The sequence below is a fragment of the Apodemus sylvaticus genome, chromosome 12 (genome assembly GCF_947179515.1).
Source record: "Apodemus sylvaticus chromosome 12, mApoSyl1.1, whole genome shotgun sequence".
Lineage (NCBI taxonomy): Eukaryota > Metazoa > Chordata > Mammalia > Rodentia > Muridae > Apodemus > Apodemus sylvaticus.
The window spans coordinates 17,166,876-17,186,694 of NC_067483.1; the positions used below are offsets into that span (position 1 = coordinate 17,166,876).

General features: G+C 47.0%; 1 protein-coding gene across 3 annotated transcripts in view; it reads left to right on the forward strand.

Annotated features, from left to right (window-relative positions):
• The window catches only part of Zcchc2 (zinc finger CCHC-type containing 2), a 47,340-nt gene that overhangs the window by 16,397 nt on the left and 11,124 nt on the right, over nt 1-19,819 (forward strand). For 2 of the 3 annotated variants that reach the window (XM_052199857.1, XM_052199858.1), the window contains exons 4-10: nt 1,427-1,498; nt 8,448-8,560; nt 12,816-12,910; nt 15,057-15,140; nt 16,665-16,722; nt 18,478-18,610; nt 19,599-19,663. In XM_052199857.1, the coding sequence (XP_052055817.1) occupies nt 1,427-1,498; nt 8,448-8,560; nt 12,816-12,910; nt 15,057-15,140; nt 16,665-16,722; nt 18,478-18,610; nt 19,599-19,663 (620 nt within the window). The remainder of the gene's footprint in view (nt 1-1,426; nt 1,499-8,447; nt 8,561-12,815; nt 12,911-15,056; nt 15,141-16,664; nt 16,723-18,477; nt 18,611-19,598; nt 19,664-19,819) is intronic. The other variant, XM_052199860.1, reaches the window with a different exon arrangement.

Genomic DNA, 19,819 nt, shown 5'->3' on the forward strand with positions numbered 1-19,819 from the left:
CTGGTTCTTTACTCCGCCCTGCTAACCACTGCTGCAGCTTCACCGTTGAGCCCTGTGCGCTCGCATTGCACATATGCAGACTGCGTGCAGTGAGGCCGGGTTCTCACAGCACCACTGACACGGTCCAGCTGCCCCACTTTCCTGAAGACTTCCCGCCCTCTGATGGCTAGAGTGCTTTCTCCTTCCTCTGCAGGTAACGACCGCTGTAGCTTCCACAGACCCTTGAACAAATCGTCTTATGGAAGTGGGCGCCCTCATCCCTGCCGTCCTATAGTGTCTGCCTTGCTCAGTACTTTTGTTTGTTGAATGAATTTCAGAACTTACTTTGAAGGAGAAAAATCCTTGACTTTGTGATTTCTGTTTCCAATTTCCGTGTGTCTCACGTTTGGGATATTTGGCTCTTTGCCCTTGAAACTAGCATGCTGGCTTCTCCTTCAGGTGTCGGAACTCACAGCTTTTCTCTAAGACCTTTCTCCTTACCTTGGACCAAAGCTCAGCTAACATCTGGCTCAACTGCTCCCTCTCTGGAGAGCCTTCTTAACACCAGCTACTCTTGTTTCAGACCCCAGTCTCTGTCTTTGAAGTAAACGTTGGTAGAAATTCTTACATAGATGTTTGGTTTTATGTGCCGCTGACATGAGACTGAACTCAGACTTCAGTTGTCATGTCTACTCCTGTATCCACCCGCCCAGGTAGAAAGTTTTCATTTAAGAAATGTACCAGTGAGTCAGAGTTGCTACATAGCATTTTTATGCACTTAAAAATTACATTAAAAGTGATATGATTAATTGATAAGACTTAGATATTAATGTATCTCAAATAGTCATCTATTTTACAGTTGTACAGTAGAAATTAAGCTCCACAGAATTCTAAGGGTGCAGGAGGCAGGGCAGCACAGCTAATCACAGTCCTAGATCCTGTTCCTTTTGGGTCACACTTACCTCATTTTCTTCATCTGAAAATGCAGGTAATCGTGCTTTCCCAAGCATCTTGCTAGGACTTAAAACATCTGAAATCAAAGTGAAATCTTTTGAGAAGATAAATCTCCCTCATTCTGCTTCTCATGTAACCAACCATACGTTTAGTGAGCATAAGGAGATAGGACTTGGGTCTTTTGGATCTACCCTGTCATAATATCATTTTCGTATTTAACCAAAGAGGCAAGACATTTCTAAAAAATTAGTTCCTGAAAATTAGCAAAACGGTTGCATTTTAATACTGCTTTTTTTAAAAGTATAATTTAAAAAGAATTACTGGAAAACTTTTTTAAGTAGAATGTCAGAGGCTGTGGGGAGAATACTAGATGAACTTTTTATCTCTAATTGCTAATCTTAAGTTTAAGGCCTTTTGTTTTACACATGGCTTTTTCCCCAGCCAGTTCCTGCCTAAGCAATAACCATAAAATATGTGTGTTTTCTTAAATCAGGTAAATTGGTCTGACCTTTCAGTCACAACAGTAACAAAAACCCACCAAGAGCTACAGGAATTTCTACTGAAGGTAAAATTACAGATTTTGTTGTTAAGATTTGTATATGCTATAGAGATTCCTAAAGTTTCAATGTCAAAAGAATCACTAAGAAAATTAAAACACACATAGGTTACCTCCAAACTCGCAATGAATATGAGGTGTAGAAAATGTTACACTGTGTGTCTTCTTACCTTGCTACCAGCATCAGTGGCAGAAGAATTCCCTTTAGAAAATGGGTCCCCATCCTTAGCCCTCTGCAGAGGTGGGTGCTTATAAAGGCTTCCGTGAGACAGCCACTGCAGCGGGAGCGGCTCATCTCCTGTGGTACCTCAGGCAGCGAGCGAGGCCTCTGTGGGCTCTTCTTGAGCTTTGCTCCTCTTCTTCCTTGGAGTTCATCGTCTCCCGCCCTACCTTCCACCATGTCTTAATACTCTCAGGACTTCCAAGATGGTGATTACCGTCAGCTAGTTTGGTTTCTGCACATCCTTACCTGTTCCTTGACTAAAAGTCTACTACTCAGATATAAATGAAAAAAAAAGAAAAACATTGTAAAAGAGGGAACTACATACATCTGTGTGGTCACGAATTACTGTTGCTTAGTAAGCAAATACTTGAGGTTTATTGTCGACAGGGAGGTAAAGCTGAACAATTCAGAAACAAGCAGCAGCCCTAACTTAGTCAGCAAGCTTTGTGTGGAAGTGTCTTGCCAAGCCACTGACCGGAAGATTTTGCTGGGATTCACCTTGTGTGTCTGTTCAGATCATTTGTGGGTCTGTTGATTCTTAACTCTGCAAGGGACTGATTTTCACCTGTCTGTCAGCTTCCAGCAGAATTCTGGAGGCTGGTTCTCTGACACATACTTTGACATGCCATCAAAACGTTAATTTGCTGGATTAGTTGGATGGTCTAGATTAAGCCAGTTGAGGTTTCTTTTTCCTATGGCTTGTTTTAAACTGAATATTCTCATTCTCTCTCTCTCTCTCTCTCTCTCTCTCTCTCTTTTTTTCCCTCTCCGTCTCCCTCCCTCCCTCCCCTTTTATTAAAAATAGATTTTTTCTCATACCATATATCACACAGCTTCCTCAGTTTCTCACCACCTCCCCTCCCATCCATCCAGATCCATTCTTTTTTGTCTTTCATTAGAAAAGAACAGGCTTCTAAGAGATAACAATAAAACATTAACAAAATCATAATAAGATAAAACAAAAACTGCCATACTGAAATTGGACAAGGCAACCCAACAAGAAGGAAACGAGCCCAAGAGAAGGTACAAGAATCAGAGACCCGTTTGCTCCCGTTTGCTCTCACCCCAGGAGCCCAGTCCCTAAGCGGAAGGAAAGCCGTGTTACACACACCGAGCACAGGGCAGGCCCTGTGCATCCCGCCTCCATCTCGGAGACCGGAGGCTGCCTGAGCTGTGCTCGCCTGGTTTAGAACTTGTTCTGCTGGTGTGCACCATCCGCTCTGGCTCTTACCTCTCTCTGCCTCCTCTCACAGAGTCCCTGAGCTCTGAGGGGAGGGGTTTGATTGCCACATCCCATTTAGATCTGTGTGTTCAAGGTTTTGCTCTCTCTTCTGATGATGAATAAGGCACTGCTCTAGGTATAGCAAAAATACTGTTTGGGGTTTTACTCTTGGTTTCTGGAGTCTCTCCGTTAGGGGCTGACGTCTCCCTAAACTGTTCACATGCTGACCACCTGCTTGTAGAGATGGCATGAGCTTCATTCATGTCTAGTCACCAAGGCCTGTGACCCTCTTATCAGTCCTAGGCCACCGGTGTAATGAGAAAGAAGGCAACAGAAGGGCTGGCATCGTGAGCGTGACTCATGGGAACAATCAAAGGGTCAGGGCAGAGTGACTGTGACCCTGCCTGGGCTGAGAGCCAGGCCTCACTACAGCAGGGAGATAGCCCCTCACAGCCTTGATGGTTTGAGCAAGGGGTTGGGTTGGGTCTGCCTCTTTTCTTTGCATGTATTTTCGAATCTCTTCTGCTTATCACTAGCTCTCTTGTGTCTTGATAATACATTTACCAGCACTTAATGTGAGTTAAAGAAGTAGTTTACCAGCACTTAATGTGAGTTAAAGAAGTAGTTATGGTCACCCACTGTTTGGATTTGGAACAGGAACTTGTCTCCTTTTTTCTTCTGTTTTCTTTGGGGCACAATCCTAGTTCTGGAGAATGAGTTTCAGAGGTGGAGAGAGGGCTGAAGTTCTTAGTGCAGCCAGACGCTGCCACCTGTCCAGGCCAGGTTACCTTGTATGCGATGTGGCCACCTTTTTGTCTGTCCTTGACTGAGCCCCTGCCGGGCTCTGCCTTCCATCTAGCACGCTCCTTCCTTAGGGTTCCCCTAAGCTTCAGCAGTGCTGTTCTGACACATTACATAAAAGCAAGCCACGTGCTTAACAACAAAGCCCCAAATGCCTTCTCATTCTTCAGGGCCACAGGAATTAACCCCCACTTAGTGAGCAGGTTACTGATGGACATTTCTTATGTGCATGACTTCTACTCTTACCTGGAATAATCCGCACCATCTTCCTAAAAATAAATTGCTTTTTGTGTACTCTTCTCCGGGCTGACTGCCTGCATCGTGAACGTTGTACAAAGGAGAGCAGAACTGTCCTGAGCCCCTGTTTAGCGGTGCTGTTGGGTAGATGTTGTTGAACTGTCCTGAGCCCCTGTTTAGTGGTGCTGTTGGGTAGGTGTTGTTGAACTGTCCTGAGCCCCTGTTTAGCGGTGCTGTTGGGTAGGTGGTGTTGAACTGTCCTGAGCCCCTGTTTAGCGGTGCTGTTGGGTAGGTGGTGTTGAACTGTCCTGAGCCCCTGTTTAGCGGTGCTGTTGGGTAGGTGGTGTTGAACTGTCCTGAGCCCCTGTTTAGCGGTGCTGTTGGGTAGGTGGTGTTGAACTGTCCTGAGCCCCTGTTTAGCGGTGCTGTTGGGTAGGTGGTGTTGAACTGTCCTGAGCCCCTGTTTAGCGGTGCTGTTGGGTAGGTGTTGTTGAACTGTCCTGAGCCCCTGTTTAGTGGTGCTGTTGGGTAGGTGTTGTTGAACTGCAGTGAGGGGTTTGAGGTTGGGGTCGTTGAGCTCTCTCGGTGAGAACAACGGCTCCTAATCCTTCCAGTTTGTTTCTCGTATTATCACAGCAGCTCTGAGTTTTAATTTCTCCTCTGTTGCTGTGTCCGAAGTTCCTGAAACAGTACCTGGGAACCGACTAGGACACGTGCTGACTTGAGTAGGATGGACTCTCTGTTGTAGGGAGTTTTATAAGTGACAAAATAAGGTACAATGTAGACACTAACTGCATCAGGAATGTACTGCGCCCCTGGCGAGCGTGCTCCAGAGGCCCCTGGCCCTTCAGCAGCGTGGAGCCACTGCCGGCGCACTTCTAGTGTGCATCCTACCAGCTGTTTCTGGAGATGTTCTGTACACTTTCTAGATTGAGACTTTTTAATCAAACCAGACCTAGCCATTTCTAATCATAAAAATAAAAACACTCCATACATGTAGAGTCTGCTTTAGAGACCCCAGAGCTACTGTATGAGATGGGCAAGGTGACATGGGATCTGTGGCTAGAAAACCAAACCAGAATCCTGTGGTTAAGGTGACAGTGTTTCAGTGGTCTCTTGGCCTTCAAGCCCGAGCATCCCTTGAAATGTGGAGAGGTGGCAACCTGGCTGTCTTCCGGTAGACTATTGAAGTCTAAAGGCAAGCACCGGTAAGAGACAGCTTTGGGATTTATAGCACAATTTAAACTGACTGTCGCCTCTTCAGAGTAAAGGACTTCTTCAGTGAGGGCCTGCTCATGGTGCCTGAGGTAAGGGAAGTCCAGGATGGGGTCTGGGCTCTCTGAACAGGAGAGAAGGCTGACCCACTTATGAGACCACCGTGGGTGCCTGGGAATGCAGAGTGGGGTGGAGCACAGCCCCGGGTCTCTGCGGTTGTCAGTGTGTAGCAGGGAGTGCTGGTACAGCTCACAGAGACTGTCTGTCTGTCGGCGAATGGTGGTCAGATCCAAAGCCATGCAGCAGGAGGTGAATGAAGATGGTTGCAAATAAGGCCCCTCCCCCTCCCCTGACTACCTCAGTGCTGACGCCTTAAGGTCTGCAACTCCCTATTGTGAATCAGTAGTTTATTCTCGCAACCTTTTTATTAATAAGAAAAATTAAATAACTACAAATGGTTGCATATTAGGCTTTAGTGTTGCTTTTAAAGAGAAACTTGTATCTAGGTACAAAACCTTTCATTACTCAGACATTGTCCAGAGGATTTGGGAGGCTGGATGTGTTATGACTAAGATGGAAAGAGAAGAAAAATCCCATGTTACATACGATATAAAAGATATACTGTAAAGCTTTGTTTTTAGAAAAAAAAATCCCTTCCAGCTAAGTGGGCCCTGGAGAATGAAGAGAAAAACAGCATGGAAATAAACTAGATTGCACACTGATGCATGCCCACTCTCAGCCCAGGGATGTGGCTGTGGTCGTGGATTTGGTGGCACTTTGTGTGGCATGGTTTGAAACTTGAAACAGACATCTCTGCTGAACACCTCTGGTCTCCTTCGTCAGCGTATACATACTCCATAGGAATTATGGCACTGAGGAGGCAGTTCACTTGTGAACATGTTTGCCACATAAGCAAGAACCATCCATGTCAAAGCTGAGTGTGGCCAGCCATGTTCTTCTTGTCCCTGGCACTGGGGTGCTAAGGGACAGGCGGGTCCCCTGAAATCACAGGCCAGCTCTAGCACTTCAGGGAGGGGAGAGCCTGTCTCAGAAGATGAGGTGGAAACACTTGGTGTCACCTTCTGTCCTCCACACGTTTGCCCATGCACTTGCACACACATGTTCGTACATATATATGTGCACTATAGGTACTAAATAAAGAAAATCATGTTCAAAACTAGTGAAAATACCAATGTCAAAATTCTATTAAAATGCTATTGTCAAGGTGTCATAGTTGAAAATAAGTAGTGTCGTTTGGAAAATGTGTCAGTTGGGAATTTGTTTCTCCAGGCTGCTGCTTGTGGGGCATGGTTCCACAGTGGGGGTGCAGGTGCCTGTGGCTCGTGAGCTCCCCAGATGGGTTAGCAGATCCTGACCTGACCTCCCGGTGCCGCAGTCACTGCACTTGACACGGGTGCGGCCACCTTTGCTGGGGTGGGGGGCAGATCACATCATATAGACTGTTTATAAAAAATTAGCTATGGGACTCTACTCTTCCCATTATTCTGGATTTTAGTGAAGGTGACAGTAAGTCAGAAGTTAATCATAAAAGTCACAACTGAATTCTTGAAAAACTTAGTTTTAGAATCCATCTTTTTACGAATATCTTTAAATTAAACAAGTTAAATAATACTTACTATTTAAGTTTTTAAGTTTTTCCTTGACCAGATGATAGTTTCTTATAGCTTCTAGCACATGGCTTATAGGACACATCCGTCATGTTGAGGAAACCCTCAGGACTGTTTTGTTTGTTTGCATTTTATATAGGCAGTGTGTGTGTGTGTGTGTGTGTGTGTGTGTGTGCGCGCGCGCGTGTGCGCGCGCGCGTGGAGAGGTCAGAGGCAATGTGTGTGCTGTGTGTGTGTGTGCGTGGAGAGGTCAGAGGCAATGTGTGTGTGTGTGTGTGTGTGTGTGTGTGCGCGTGAAGAGGTCAGAGGCAGTGTGTGTGTGTGTGTGTGTATGTGTGTGCGTGGAGAGGTCAGAGGCAATGTGTGTGCTATGTGTGTGTGTGTGTGTGTGCGTGCGTGCATGGAGAGGTCAGAGGCAATGTGTGTGCCATATGTGCGTGCGCATAGAGAGGTCAGAGGCAGTGTGTGTGTGTGTGTGTGTGTGTGTGTGTGTGTGTGTGCATGGAGAGGTCGGAGGCAGTGTGTGTGTGTGTGTGTGTGCATGGAGAGGTCGGAGGCAGTGTGTGTGTGTGCGCGCGGAGAGGTCAGAGGCAATGTGTGTGCCGTGTGTGTGTGTGTGTGTGTGTGTGTGTGTGTATGGAGAGGTCAGAGGCAGTGTGTGTGTGCCGTGTGTGTGTGTGTGTGTGTGTGTGTGTGCATGAAGAGGTCAGAGGCAGTGTGTGTGTGTGTGCATGAAGAGGTCAGAGGCAGTGTGTGTGTGTGTGCATGGAGAGGTCAGAGGCAGTGTGTGTGTGTGTGTGTGTGTGTGTGTGTGCATGTGCATGCATGGAGAGGTCAGAGGCAGTGTGTGTGTGTGCATGGAGAGGTCAGAGGCAGTGTGTGTGTGTGTGTGTGTGTGTGTGTAATGGAGAGGTCAGAGGCAGTGTCTGTGCCATGTGTGTAATGGAGAGGTCAGAGGCAGTATGTGTAATGGAGAGGTCAGAGGCTGTGTGTGTGTGTGTGTGTGTGTGTGTGTGTGTGCATGTGCGCACACGCGCGTTTGTGTAATGGAGAGGTCAGAGGTGCCCTTGAGGAGTCCCTTCTCCATGCCCACTTTAACCTGGGCTTGAGGAATTCAGTTCACCAACTCGCCAGCTCTGCTGAGTGGTGGTGTGGTGTAAAGTTTCCAGGAGCTGACCCAGCTTTCCTACCTTGGCTCTTCACCTGGCAGATGGCATTCCATTGTCCGCCATTGCCTGAGATTACAGTGTGAGGAACTGGCAGGAAGCACAGAGCTGGAACAGAGGCAGAGAACACTTCAGAAGAGGGTCCCAGGTTTAAAGGGCCAGCTCTGCTGTGTAGAATGCTACGTTCACCTCGAAGCTTTGTATAAATGCCACTGCAAACAGGGAGGAGGGCTTGCGTGTGAGGTCTGTGTGCTCCACACTTCCGGCACACTGAGTACTTGGGTTCTCATTATGCTTCAGCGATTCCTGAGAGATGTGCCTCCTACAGACAGACCTGTAAAACTTCACCCCGGTGCCTTGGAAAGAAAGCTTTGAGATGGTTAATGAGGAGAAGGCATTTACATTTGTTTATATTTGTTCAGCAGGTGAACTCTTAGCATTGGATGTTGTGGTTTTTCTCTTGTAGCTTCCAAAGGAATTCTCTTCTGAGAGTTTTGACAAGACCATCTTAAAAGCCCTGAATCAGGGTTCTCTAAGGAGGGAAGAGCGGCGCCGCCCTGACCTGGAGCCCATCCTAAGGTAACCTAAGGTGCCTGAGCTCCTGGGCTCGGCTCAGACTCTTGAGGGATGCTGGGGTGCTGGGTACTCTGGGGTGCGCTGGGTGAGGGGAGGGGTGCTGGGTAGCTCTGGCTCACAGGAAAAGGCAGCAGCCCTGCCTGCCCCTGGATTCCCGCTTCTCTACCAGCATAGTGTCGGCTCCTTTTAACTGGGATGGATCATGAGTTAAACCTCGCTTTGTTTTGTATTGATTTTTGTTTTCTATGAAATTTTATTAGGGACATCCTTGTCCAGTATCTAGGCTTGGGAGAGACTAAGTAGCCCAGGGAAGAGAGGGAGGGAGACAGACAGACTGACAGACAGACCTTCCCCAGCACCTGTCTGCTTCCATCTTCCTTCTTGGAGCCCCCAGTGCTGTAATGTCAGGTCTTTCCCCTTGTGAAGTTGTTGCACCCTTGGAAATGTTATGTATTCCTTAGTTGGTTAGATATGGTGCCCTGCGTGTTTAAACCTACCTTGTGTTCACCCCTGTGCGTGCAGGGGTCAGGGGGTGCAGGTAATGGGTGACACAGCATTCCCCTTCCCCTCACATGTGTGTATAAACATGGTAACCTCTTCTGTGATGAGAGCTGGAAAGGTATCTCTATCATCCCTGACCATAGTATGGCTTGCATAAGACAGGAGGGATTCAAGGTGAAGCAACCAAAGCTGGAGAATTGTAACCAAAGGCTTACAATTCTGTAGGCCTGTAGGCCAGGTCCCAGCCCAGGCAGCTGTGGAACTCTGAAGTCGAGGCCAGTGTGGTCTACATGGTAAGTCATGTCTTTAAAGCAAAATACAGTCCAGCATGTACAAAGGCTAAGGGACTAGCCAGTGAAGGAGCCCTGTGGACGGGCGGGTGGCCTAAGTTCAGCTCAGTTCGCTATAATGATATCAGGTCCCCTGTTGCGGTCAGCTAAAGGAAATCCTTCCAGCAATTTCAGTCCAGTGTACAGAAGGCGAGTGCCTGTGTCTGCCCTGGATGGAGGTTTCCTGGTAGAACAGTAGGGCAAGGCCAGCAGGGGGTAGGGAGAGCTGTTGGGTTTAGAAAGGTGAGCATCTGAGCTGAATTGGGAAGGCTGGGGTAAGTGAATCTGATAGTGTAGGACAGACAGTGTGGGGGGGGGGCGCCTTGGGAATCTGCTAAGACATATCCTGGGGTGGAGAGAGTGGTTGCTTATCATGCTGGACGTCTCAGTGTTCCCCTCCAAGTTGCTAAAGAACCAATTAATGTTTTACCAGAAACTTAGTCATTAAAAAGAAAGCAAGTGGACTTAGTCATTAAAGTGAAAGTATGTGGCTTGGGTCATACATGGAACTCCGGGTTTGCCTTTAGAACATACACAGAACTCCCCAGGCTTCCAGAGTGTTCTTAGGATCAGTGTGGCCCAGGATGGAGAAGGCCAGGTTGCTCCACAATAGACACAGGCAGAAATCTGGAACGAGTGCATTACCATTGTGTCACAAAACCCAAAGTGTGACTGTGGAAGCAAAGGGCTGGAATGAGATGCAGCCCAGAATAGCTGCCCTTGCAGACACCGTATCATTGAGTGATGCGTGACGAGGCGTGGGGTGGAGGGATGGACAGACGGACGGACGGACGGACACAGGCTGCTTTCAAACCTGAGAGTGAAGGTGGATCTAAAAGTTGGTAGGTGATTTGATGGGTACAGACTAGGTAAAATGGAGGGAGAGGGGCTAAGGGAGAAGACAAGGGCTTGCAGGCACATGAGTGCTTGGGGACAGGCACCTTCCACCAGAGCCGCTCTGAAGAAAGCTGGAGCCTTGAGTTCAGTGAGAATAAGGAGATGCAGCCTGTAGCCACTGTTCTGTGGAGTCTCAGAGGATATGGTGGCAGCGTGTAGGAGGAGAAAGGAATAGGACTGGACCAGAGAGCATTTTGGGTAAGAGCAGGTGGATAAAGTTGAAGAATAAGTGAATTCCTGAGAGCTTGCACATTTCTTAGGGACCTTGTAAAGGGTGGGTCCTTATTCTCCGGTACTGGGATAAGTGGGGGATTCTGAGTGCGGCAAGCCCCCGGATGTGCAGGGCCTTCCCAGAGGAACCTTGTGACTGATCCAGCGCTCTGAGAATGCATCCAGCTGAGCAATGGGGCTAGGGGCATATCTGGCAGCGTGAGCAAGCCTCAGGCCGCCCTGGAGGTGAGCATGCAGCACCCAGATGACAGCCTCTGCTGGATGAATGGCAACAGAATGACCTTCTGTGGAGCAGGTCAGTGCGCACTCTTCTGTCCACAGTGGCTTCAGCGTGTGCTTTGAACCCACGCAGACATCTGTACTAGCTAGTAGTGGACAGAAACTCCGCTGTCCTGCTTCACAGTGAAGACAGATGCAGCCTCATAAGCTTAACTCAGTCATCCAGAGTGCTTTGATGTGCTGCGACTCTTCCTCTGGGTAGTGTGGGTTCTGTGTAGTGCAGATGCTCAGTGAAGGCTCTGTGGAAACTCAGAAGAGAGAATAGATCTCTCTCTTGCCCAGATAATTTTTGTTGATGTTTTAATATTTTTCTTTGCCTATAATTACAGATCTGCAATTCAGTTACCTGTCATTAAATCCCGTTTTGTGCTGTGAAACAGTCCTATAGCACAGTCCTGGCCTGCCTGGAGCTTGTCCTGAAGCCCAGAGTGGCCTCAGTCTGGCGCATTCCATGCTTCTGCTCTGCAAAGCCTGAGAGGTTCCAGAGCACCAGCACAGCCGGCTTTAAGCCACTGTGAGAGATGCCATAGTCTGTCCATCTGCTTTGTAACCCAGCTTTCTCTAGTGTTGAAAAATATACCATGTTTGTACCTAAAACATTTCCAGATTTATGGTTAATTGCTGAGGAAAGATTATTTGGAATTGGCGTACTGCCTAAACTAGTAAGATTGTCATATTTAGAGCACTGCCTGCCCCAGGCAGGGTCTTCCACAGCCAGCAAGCTCGGGGGCCCAGTTGTAAGAACTGGCTGATTGGAGAGGTGGATGGTTGCCTCGTGGCTTAGGGTTGCTTCCTGTAGAGTTTAGCAGCTTATATATGAGACCATGTAGTTTTATTTGTATATCTCTTTAGATATATGTGAGTTGCTTAGCTCTTTGAATGAAATAGGAATTAACATGAACATTTTGTCTTTTTGTTGTTTAGCTGTGAAGGTTAAAATTTCAGATGTTAGCTCAGTCTTTGTTTTGTGTCTCATTTATTTCATTTAAGATTGGAAGATAATTTCCAGATTGTTGGTTAATTCTCAGGGATAGCTCAGTAGCCATGTAGGAAAAGGAAATTTGGAAAGTTATGCCATGTCTTATTTCAAAATGGTTTATAAAAGTTGGACACGATGTGTGACCTATGGCCCTCAGCACCAGGGCCCTGAGATGGGAAGATGACTTGAGCTCAAGAGTTCAAGACAGGATGAGTCCTCTTTCCAAAACAAGTACTTGGAATGGGGTTTTTGTCTGGTTGATTCTAGGAGTTGGACATTGAGAAGAGAATCTAAGTAAAATGGGCCAAGCAGCACACACCTACAGTCCCCAGGCTAGCCTGGGCTACAGGAGGTCAGGGCAGTTCGTGACTGTAATCGAGACCCTACTTCAAAATAAGAATTAGGAAAAATAAGCAAAAAGGAGGCCAGGTCACAGCTTGGTGGGAAAGTTCTTCTCTGCGGAAGGGTTGGAGGTTCCCGTCCAGCCCTTCTGTAGGATCCTAAGGTAGGACCATGGTGTGACCTGCCCAGCACGCCTGCCCAGGGGTGGCGGGAACCGCCACTCTGTTCCCCATCTTCTAGAATCGTGAATGTCTCAGACCCCTCGGCCTCACCCAGCGTGAGGAGATCCTGTGGTAGAACAGCCATGTGAGGGACAGAGGAAGAGGAAGGCTTGCAGGCCTTCTGAACAGAGGCAGCTTGTAAATCACCCAAGCAAGCACCTGAAAGAACACTTTGGTTTGGTTTTTGGGTTTTTTTTGGTTTTTTTGGGTTTTTTTGTTGTTGTTGTTTTTGTCAAGTTGAAACGTCCCCATAAAAAAATAAATCTTTTTAGTAGATTCTTGCAAATGGGTTTTGTTAAAGTTTTCCCACTCCTGCAGAAATATATTAGCAATTCATGCTTTCTTTGGGGAAAGGTTTGGCTTACGCATGCATTCACCCCCAGCCTCCTCTGCTTCAGTGCATACTCACCTCACATTGGTGTTTACTGCGACTCTAGATGTGGACACTGGCAAGTGATGTGACTCTCGTTCTCACACAGGCAGCTGTTTGCAACCTCACCCCAGGCCTTCCTTCAGAGCCACAAAGTACGCAGCTTTTTCCGGTCGATATCATCGGAGGCTCAACACAGTTTCAGTAAGTGACTGCTCTCTGGAGATCTGGAAAGTGTTTGGTTGGTTTGTGTTTGGATTTTTACGGGGTTTGTTTGTTGTTTGGTTTTCATGTCTTTCTGTGTCATCCTGTTGTTCAAACGTAAGAAAAAAATAATTTAAAGTTAAGGAATGAGACATGCAATTAAGAAGTATTTGGCTTCTTTAATGAACTTTACCTATACCTTAAAAGATGATACAGGAAAGATAACAGAACCAGGCAGACTGGTTTCCAAGAGAAAGTCAGCCATCCAGTTCCTTGTCAGAGCCCTTGTACAGAGCTGTGAGCTTGGCCGTGCTGGGGCAGGGTGTGCAGTGTCCCTTCCTCCTATAGGACCTCCCTGTGCTGCCTTTCCCATTCCTTATCCGTGTGCATCTCGTCCTCTGCACAGCAGCACCTGTAAAGGCTGGCCCTCGCCCCAGCCCTCGCCCAAGGACCCAGGCCCGGTAAGGATGCTCTCCTTGCCACGCCCACCCTATCTGTGGGGTTTGTTTTTTCAGATAAGCTTCATTTTGTTGATAAACTACAAAGGTCTGCTGTTTACTTAGACCCTGCCTTATCCCGGGACTACTCTATATATACACTTTATTGTTAATCTTCTGATAAAAACTTGAAAAGTTTGGTAGGAAACCTGGGTGTTTATATTAAAGTCCTTGAATTTCCACTGGGCCCTTTAGGCTGTGGCTGCCTGAAAGCTCCGCTCTTGCCAGAGCCCTGGAGCTCCCTGTTGTGCAGTCTCTGCCCTCCAGCTCACGCTGGTCAGCACCAGACTGAATGCGATGTCCTCAGGACGTTTCAGAGTCTTGTCTGTATGTTGTTTGCCTTCCTGTTCTCAGAGTAGTCTCTCCTGTCTCCTGTGCAGTATCTACCTCTCTCTTCAGCCTAGCTTTCATTTGGCCAACAGCACTGATATGTTTCATAGGGGATTTCTACTCACTTTAAGCACAGCCAGTAATTTGAGGAACATTTTTTTCTTTAAATCTTTTCTTCTGATTTCAGCTGTCATTTTTTTCTATATCTAAAGGAAAAAGAAAATACATACCTCTTCAGTTTGAGGTATAAGAAAAGAGATGAAAACTCTAACGGACTAGTCAGTGCTTTGAAGGTGTAGCTGCTAGAGCAGCGCCTGTGTCCATGTACAAGCCTTAGCTGTTGGAACATGGTTAGCAGGCAGGGTCAAAGCATGGTTCTGAGGCCTAGCTGGCTGGAGTAAGGTACACAGCTCCATGGTGAGTCCATGTCTGGGTAGGCAGGACTTACTAAAGTCATGGCTATTCTAAAGCTCTGGAGATTTCTTCCCAAGTCAAAGTGTGAGCATTTTTAATAGTCTACCAGTAACACCTGACTCATTTCAAAAAGGTGTTGAAACAAAGTTAAGCTTCTATCCCAGATTATCAACCTGCTCAGGAAAGCTACCCACGTGGGACATAGACATAGACATAGACATATGGCAGAGTCTCTGGAGGGCTTGGCCAGGTTTTAAACTCACACGCAGCACTACGGAGCCTGGCGAGTTGTATCTGAAGAGTGAGCATGCGCAGTACTGCTGAATGTCCACTTCTTGGCTTGAGGGGAGCTTGTCAGCAGTTAGCACGTGTGACTTGTTCTGTCGTCAGGGTTCATTTGCACACTTTAAAAAAAATGACTCCATCCCTGTTTCCTGGGGCAGAGAGCACTGTCCCATGTGCTGACAGTTAAGTGACTCTTGAGCAATCCTGCTGCACTCCAAGGTAGCGTCAGACTTCCTGTCTAGAGCTCACTCCTGTCCGAGCACACAGTGCATCGGTGCTGATCGCAGAACACAAGTGTGAGGAGTTAGAGCAGCTCAGCGTTGCCTCCGTGCAGTTACAGGCTTTTCAAGGGTGACAGTAGGTAGTCGAGGCAGTCCCCACGTCATCCTCTGCTGAGTGACTGTGCTGGGGCTTGCTGGCATGGGGTGACTGAAGGAACAGCTGCTCCGGGGCTCCGCTCAGATAGCCCTGTGCATTCTTGAAGGTCTTATTTGGAGAAAGAGTCTTTCACTATTAACTCTTCCCTCTCCTTGGGGCAGAGGGATAATCATTATACTGATTTTCTTTATCTCACTATTACAATTTTCCCAGAGTTAGTAGTATTGAATTATTTCCTGCAGATAACTTACAGTCCTCTCTGAAGACTTCTAAGATATTAGAACATTTAAAAGAAGACAGCTCAGAAGCTTCAAGTCAAGAAGAAGGTAATTGTAGAGTCACTAGACTAAATCTGCACACACTGGCACAAGGTTAGAATGAAGGAGAGAGCCCAGGTACACACGGGTGTTGGGATGTCAGAGATGGCATTACCAAACAGAGCAGCGGGAAGAGAAGAGGTTGCCAACTCCATGGTGTTGGCAAAATTGGCTTTCTATATGAAGTGTATATTAATCGATTCCCACTATATATCTATCATGTGCAAAGCTTTCAAGGGATTAACAACTATTTGTAAAATGTAAAGTTTTATATGTAAACCTGAGGAGAGAAGGTTTTGTTCAATAAGATGGATCATGACCATACATTTGATTAATCTAAGCAAGAACTTAGTATATGATCAGAGAGCCTGGCTACTTAGAAGACAACACACAGATGAAATACCAGCAGGGTGCTGACGGGAAGATGACAGATTCCTCTCAGTAGGAGGATTTTCCTACAGTCAGTGATATCATCGTGTGACGATGTGAATCAGTGGAGAATTTATTCCAACATGTGAGCAAAATGCATGGCTAGGAAATAAATGTATGGATGATGAAACCCTCAGGCCTCAGGTAACTGAGAAAGTGAAGGAAAGGACAGAGACACCACTGCACAGTCTTCAGAGCAGGAAGCCATTTTCAAGTCTGATACCAGGATAGTGACAGTAGGAGCTCAGATGTTATGGCTGAGATCTAAATGAACACGCGTGTTTGCACAGACCACATGGCATGATGCAGGGCAGCTGGAGAGCACAGACGCTGCCTGCTACTCCGCATCTGTGAGGTGGGCCGTGTGCTGGCCACACCGTGGTTTGTAGTGACAAACACCAGGAAGTTGCCGGAGTGCTCAGCTCAGTAGTGCTATGTCTGCTGGGTAGCACTTAAATAAAGCTGTCCACTGCTTATTCAACCTGCCCCAGCCCCGTAGGAAGGAGTGCATGAGTGTACTCACATACACAGGGAGTTAAATGGAGCTTTTGCTCGAGTGTTCCACCAAGACTCTTAGGTAATCGTGAACTTCTGTGCAGGGGAGGAGGGTTAGTAAAGAGCAGCCTTTAGTCGGAGCACATGCATCGCTTCTCTTTTAGAGTAACTTGAGAGTGATCTTGTAGACTTTTAAAATATTGAATATTTTAATGGAAATAGTTTTATCTGAAGTAAATTCAGTTTGAAGTAACATGCTCACCTTAAATTTGCATAATTTTGAGTAAGATTGGTTTGCACATTCGAGGTAATTCAGTAGTGTATCGTGTAATTGAAGATTAGTTATGGTATCTCCTGTAAGCCTGGTGTGGTGATGCATACTGTATTTCTGGCACCCCAGAGGCCGAGGCAGGAGTTGGATTTGAGGTCGGCCTGTACTGTATAGTAGACTGTCTCACAGAAACAACTGGAAGCGCCCTGTGTGCTGGGAATTAGGTCACAGCTGGGCAGGGCCACTCCAGCGGCGTCAGTTAGTACGAGCATCTTTTCAGTGCTTTGCTGTAGTATATAGTGTCATGAATTAATTCACTCTTTTTTCTCCCACCCTAGATGTATTACAGCACACCATCATCCACAAGAAACATGCTGGGAAAAGTCCCACTGTGAAGTAGGTATCTAACTTCTAAAGTGCAAATGCCTTTGCACACCTTAAACTCAGTGAGCATTTTGTCAGCTTCTCACCTGTGTGTTGTCTGTGATTCGACCATTTTGCTCTGGGCGTTTTGTTTTGTTTTGTTCCCATTGCTGTGCATGCTGTTCCCCTTTTGTCCCCCTCCTTGCTACCTTTGGGGAAGTCCTCTCTGGTGGCAGCCTTCAGGGTGACATACTGAATAACTGGTGCTTACCCCCGAATGGCAGAGCGTCTTTCGCCCCTCAAGGTCTAACATGAACTTGTGCAATCCCTTGAATACTCTGTTCCGATCATCCTGCATCTTCCTTGTCTTCATGGTTTTACATTTGTGGCACTGTTCTCCAGCATTCATTTAGGTCTCTTTCTGCTCTGCCTTGTCCTGTCCCTGAGCGTCCACCTATGACGCTGTTTAAATGAATGCACTGTTTTCTGCAATATATCTGTATATGACAAATGCAGTTAGGGTGTGTGTGTGTGTGTGTGTGTGTGTGTACTTTGTTGTATTACTCTGTATTGTACGTGGGTGCTCACAAATGAAAGCGCTCTACCACTGAGCTGTGCTTAACCCTCAGTGATGCTTGGCGACATTTATTTCCTGCTACCTCTTTGAAGCTGTGACCGACCGACCGACCGACCGACCGACCGACCGACTGTCTTCTGACTGTAGTTTTTATCTGTAGTATGCCATCCCCTTGGCCAGCTCTGACACCTGGCGTCTCCGGCAGATCAAATGTTGATGTGATTTCTAGTTTACTAGTACTGCCCGTCACTCAGATGCCACCAGCTTTCTGCTTTCTCAGTCAGGGCTCTCGCTAATTCTGTGGGCAGTCGCTCGCTCTCTGTGGATGAGCGTGGAACTCCTTCGCTTATGACGACCCTGGCTCCTCCTCTGAGATCACCTCTCGCCTTAGACTGCTCCTGGGGCTGAAGCCATCACGTCACTGATCCAATCTTAGTGCTGTTCTTTTGGTAGCTTTTCCTCTTAGAGCTTTTGAGTTTTTCTCAGTTGTGTGTGATGGACTTTGTAGCTGTTTTGTATTACTTGTGCTTCTAAAATCTGTAACTTTGTATATTTTGATTTTAGAACGTTCTCAGCTTATGCCTTCTGATCCTCAGTTTCTGCTCTCTAGAGCCATCTTGTAAGAGCCCCTGAGGTCCTTGTGTGGGGGCTGCTCACACATCCCACTTGTCTCTTAAGTTTCCATGTTCCACCTTTTTCTTCTTCAGACCAAGCTTGTTCCCAGCTCTTTTCCTCAGTTTCCCCTCCATGGAATTCTTACACTGGCTTTCTACTTAAGACTCTACATGTGGTTCTTTAAGTGGCTTGGCAGAACCCTCCGTCTTCCTGTACTGGCAGTGTTAAACACCCACAGTGTGTGCCCACTGCCGTCCTTCTCTGGAGTGTTGAGGCCCTGAGGGTTTCCAGTCACATCAGATCCACCCCTCATGTGCCTGCTTGTGCAGCTCCTCACTCAGCTCAGCGGTTCCTGCTGATCCAGGCTGTTCAGCCCCTCTGCTGAGTGGAGCACCGGTGAAGCAGGGACACCCAGTCCCGTCACACTGATGGCAGATAGACACTTGCGCTACTCGCTAAGGACGGGCATCGATGCTGTCTGCTTACTTACGTCTTAGGGTATACTGTTTTTCATACGCTTATCACCAGAGCTGGTAAGATAGGCTAAGTTACAGGGACAGACTTGACGGTGTCATGTGTTTCTTTCTCATGAGCAGTGTTGCTACGAGCTGTTCTCCATTGGATGGCCTTACCATGCAGTATGCAGAGCAAAATGGGATCGTAGATTGGAGGAACCAAGGCTGTGCGGCCGTCCAGCCCTCAGAACACTGTGTGTCCTCAGCTGAGCAAGTATGTGGTGGGTCGGCGTGGGTGCGCTGTGTTTCCTAGGACACGAACGCTGTATGCACTGCAAGTGCTATGCAAGCAAGCGCTGATTTCTGTCAGGTGATTTCTGTAAGGCGTGAGGGCGCACTGCAGTAGGAGAAGCTTATTATTTATACGGTGACTTGTGAGGTCTGAGGAGCTGTGTCTAGCTAGCTTGGCTGTGTGTAGGAATGATAAAGTAAGACACCTAACTCTCTATTCTAGTTGTAGGGTTCATTAAGTTGTTCCTTTCCGGGGGAGGGGGCCTCACTATCTTGATATGGTAGGGTTTGTTAAGCTGACCATGTCTTGCCGTGTTTAGTCAGGGTTACCTGCACTCCTCCCTGTAATAAGTGTGCGGCCACTGAGGGGAGCGCTGCGGTGTGCTGTGTGGTGCTGTGCTGTGCTGTGGTGCTGTGCTCCCGCATGCTGGGACAGTGGGCAGCAAGTGTGCTCCGGCTAGAGAACAGAGCTGTGAACTTGATTGTTTCTGACCAGTATACAGTACACAGATCCAAGTGTAATGATGTAATGACAGTGGTAACAGAATAGTGTCCTAGTGTGTCTGGTTGTGCTCAGCTGTGAGTATGGCCTGGGTGGCTCCCAGGAAGGTGGAACAGCGTGAGTGTTGACCGCGCTGCCCAGGACTTTAAGCCACGAGACAGGACTACCTGTGGAATTGTCCTTGGTATGTTTGGACTGGTTGACGGTGGGAGCGTAAGTGCAAATGAAGAGACAGCACTGGAAAATCGAGATCCAATTTAAAAGAACAGTGTTCTCATGATTGATCTTAACTGCTTATCACAGACTGTGTGCACTTTAGTGCTTCTGTAGGTCACCGCCAGAAGTGAGCTGGAAATGAAAATGTGTTAGTCCTTAGTGGAGACGATGTTGCTTTAGTGTTTGATATTGGAATAAGAGTACCTGGAGCAATCTGTGCTGTAACTGAGGTCTGTTTGTTTATCTTTGCTAGCACTCTGCTGAAAAACGGAGCTTATCTTCAGTAAATAAGAAGAAAGGGAAGCCACAAGTAGAAAAGTAGGTGCAATCTAATGTTTGTAATAATAAAACTTAGGAAACATGAGCATGCAGTATTTGCGGCTGTGGATATGTTTAGTCTATGTATACATATATATATATACACACACACATATATTCCAATGATTTTACTTCCTCTTAGTTTTGGGATTAATG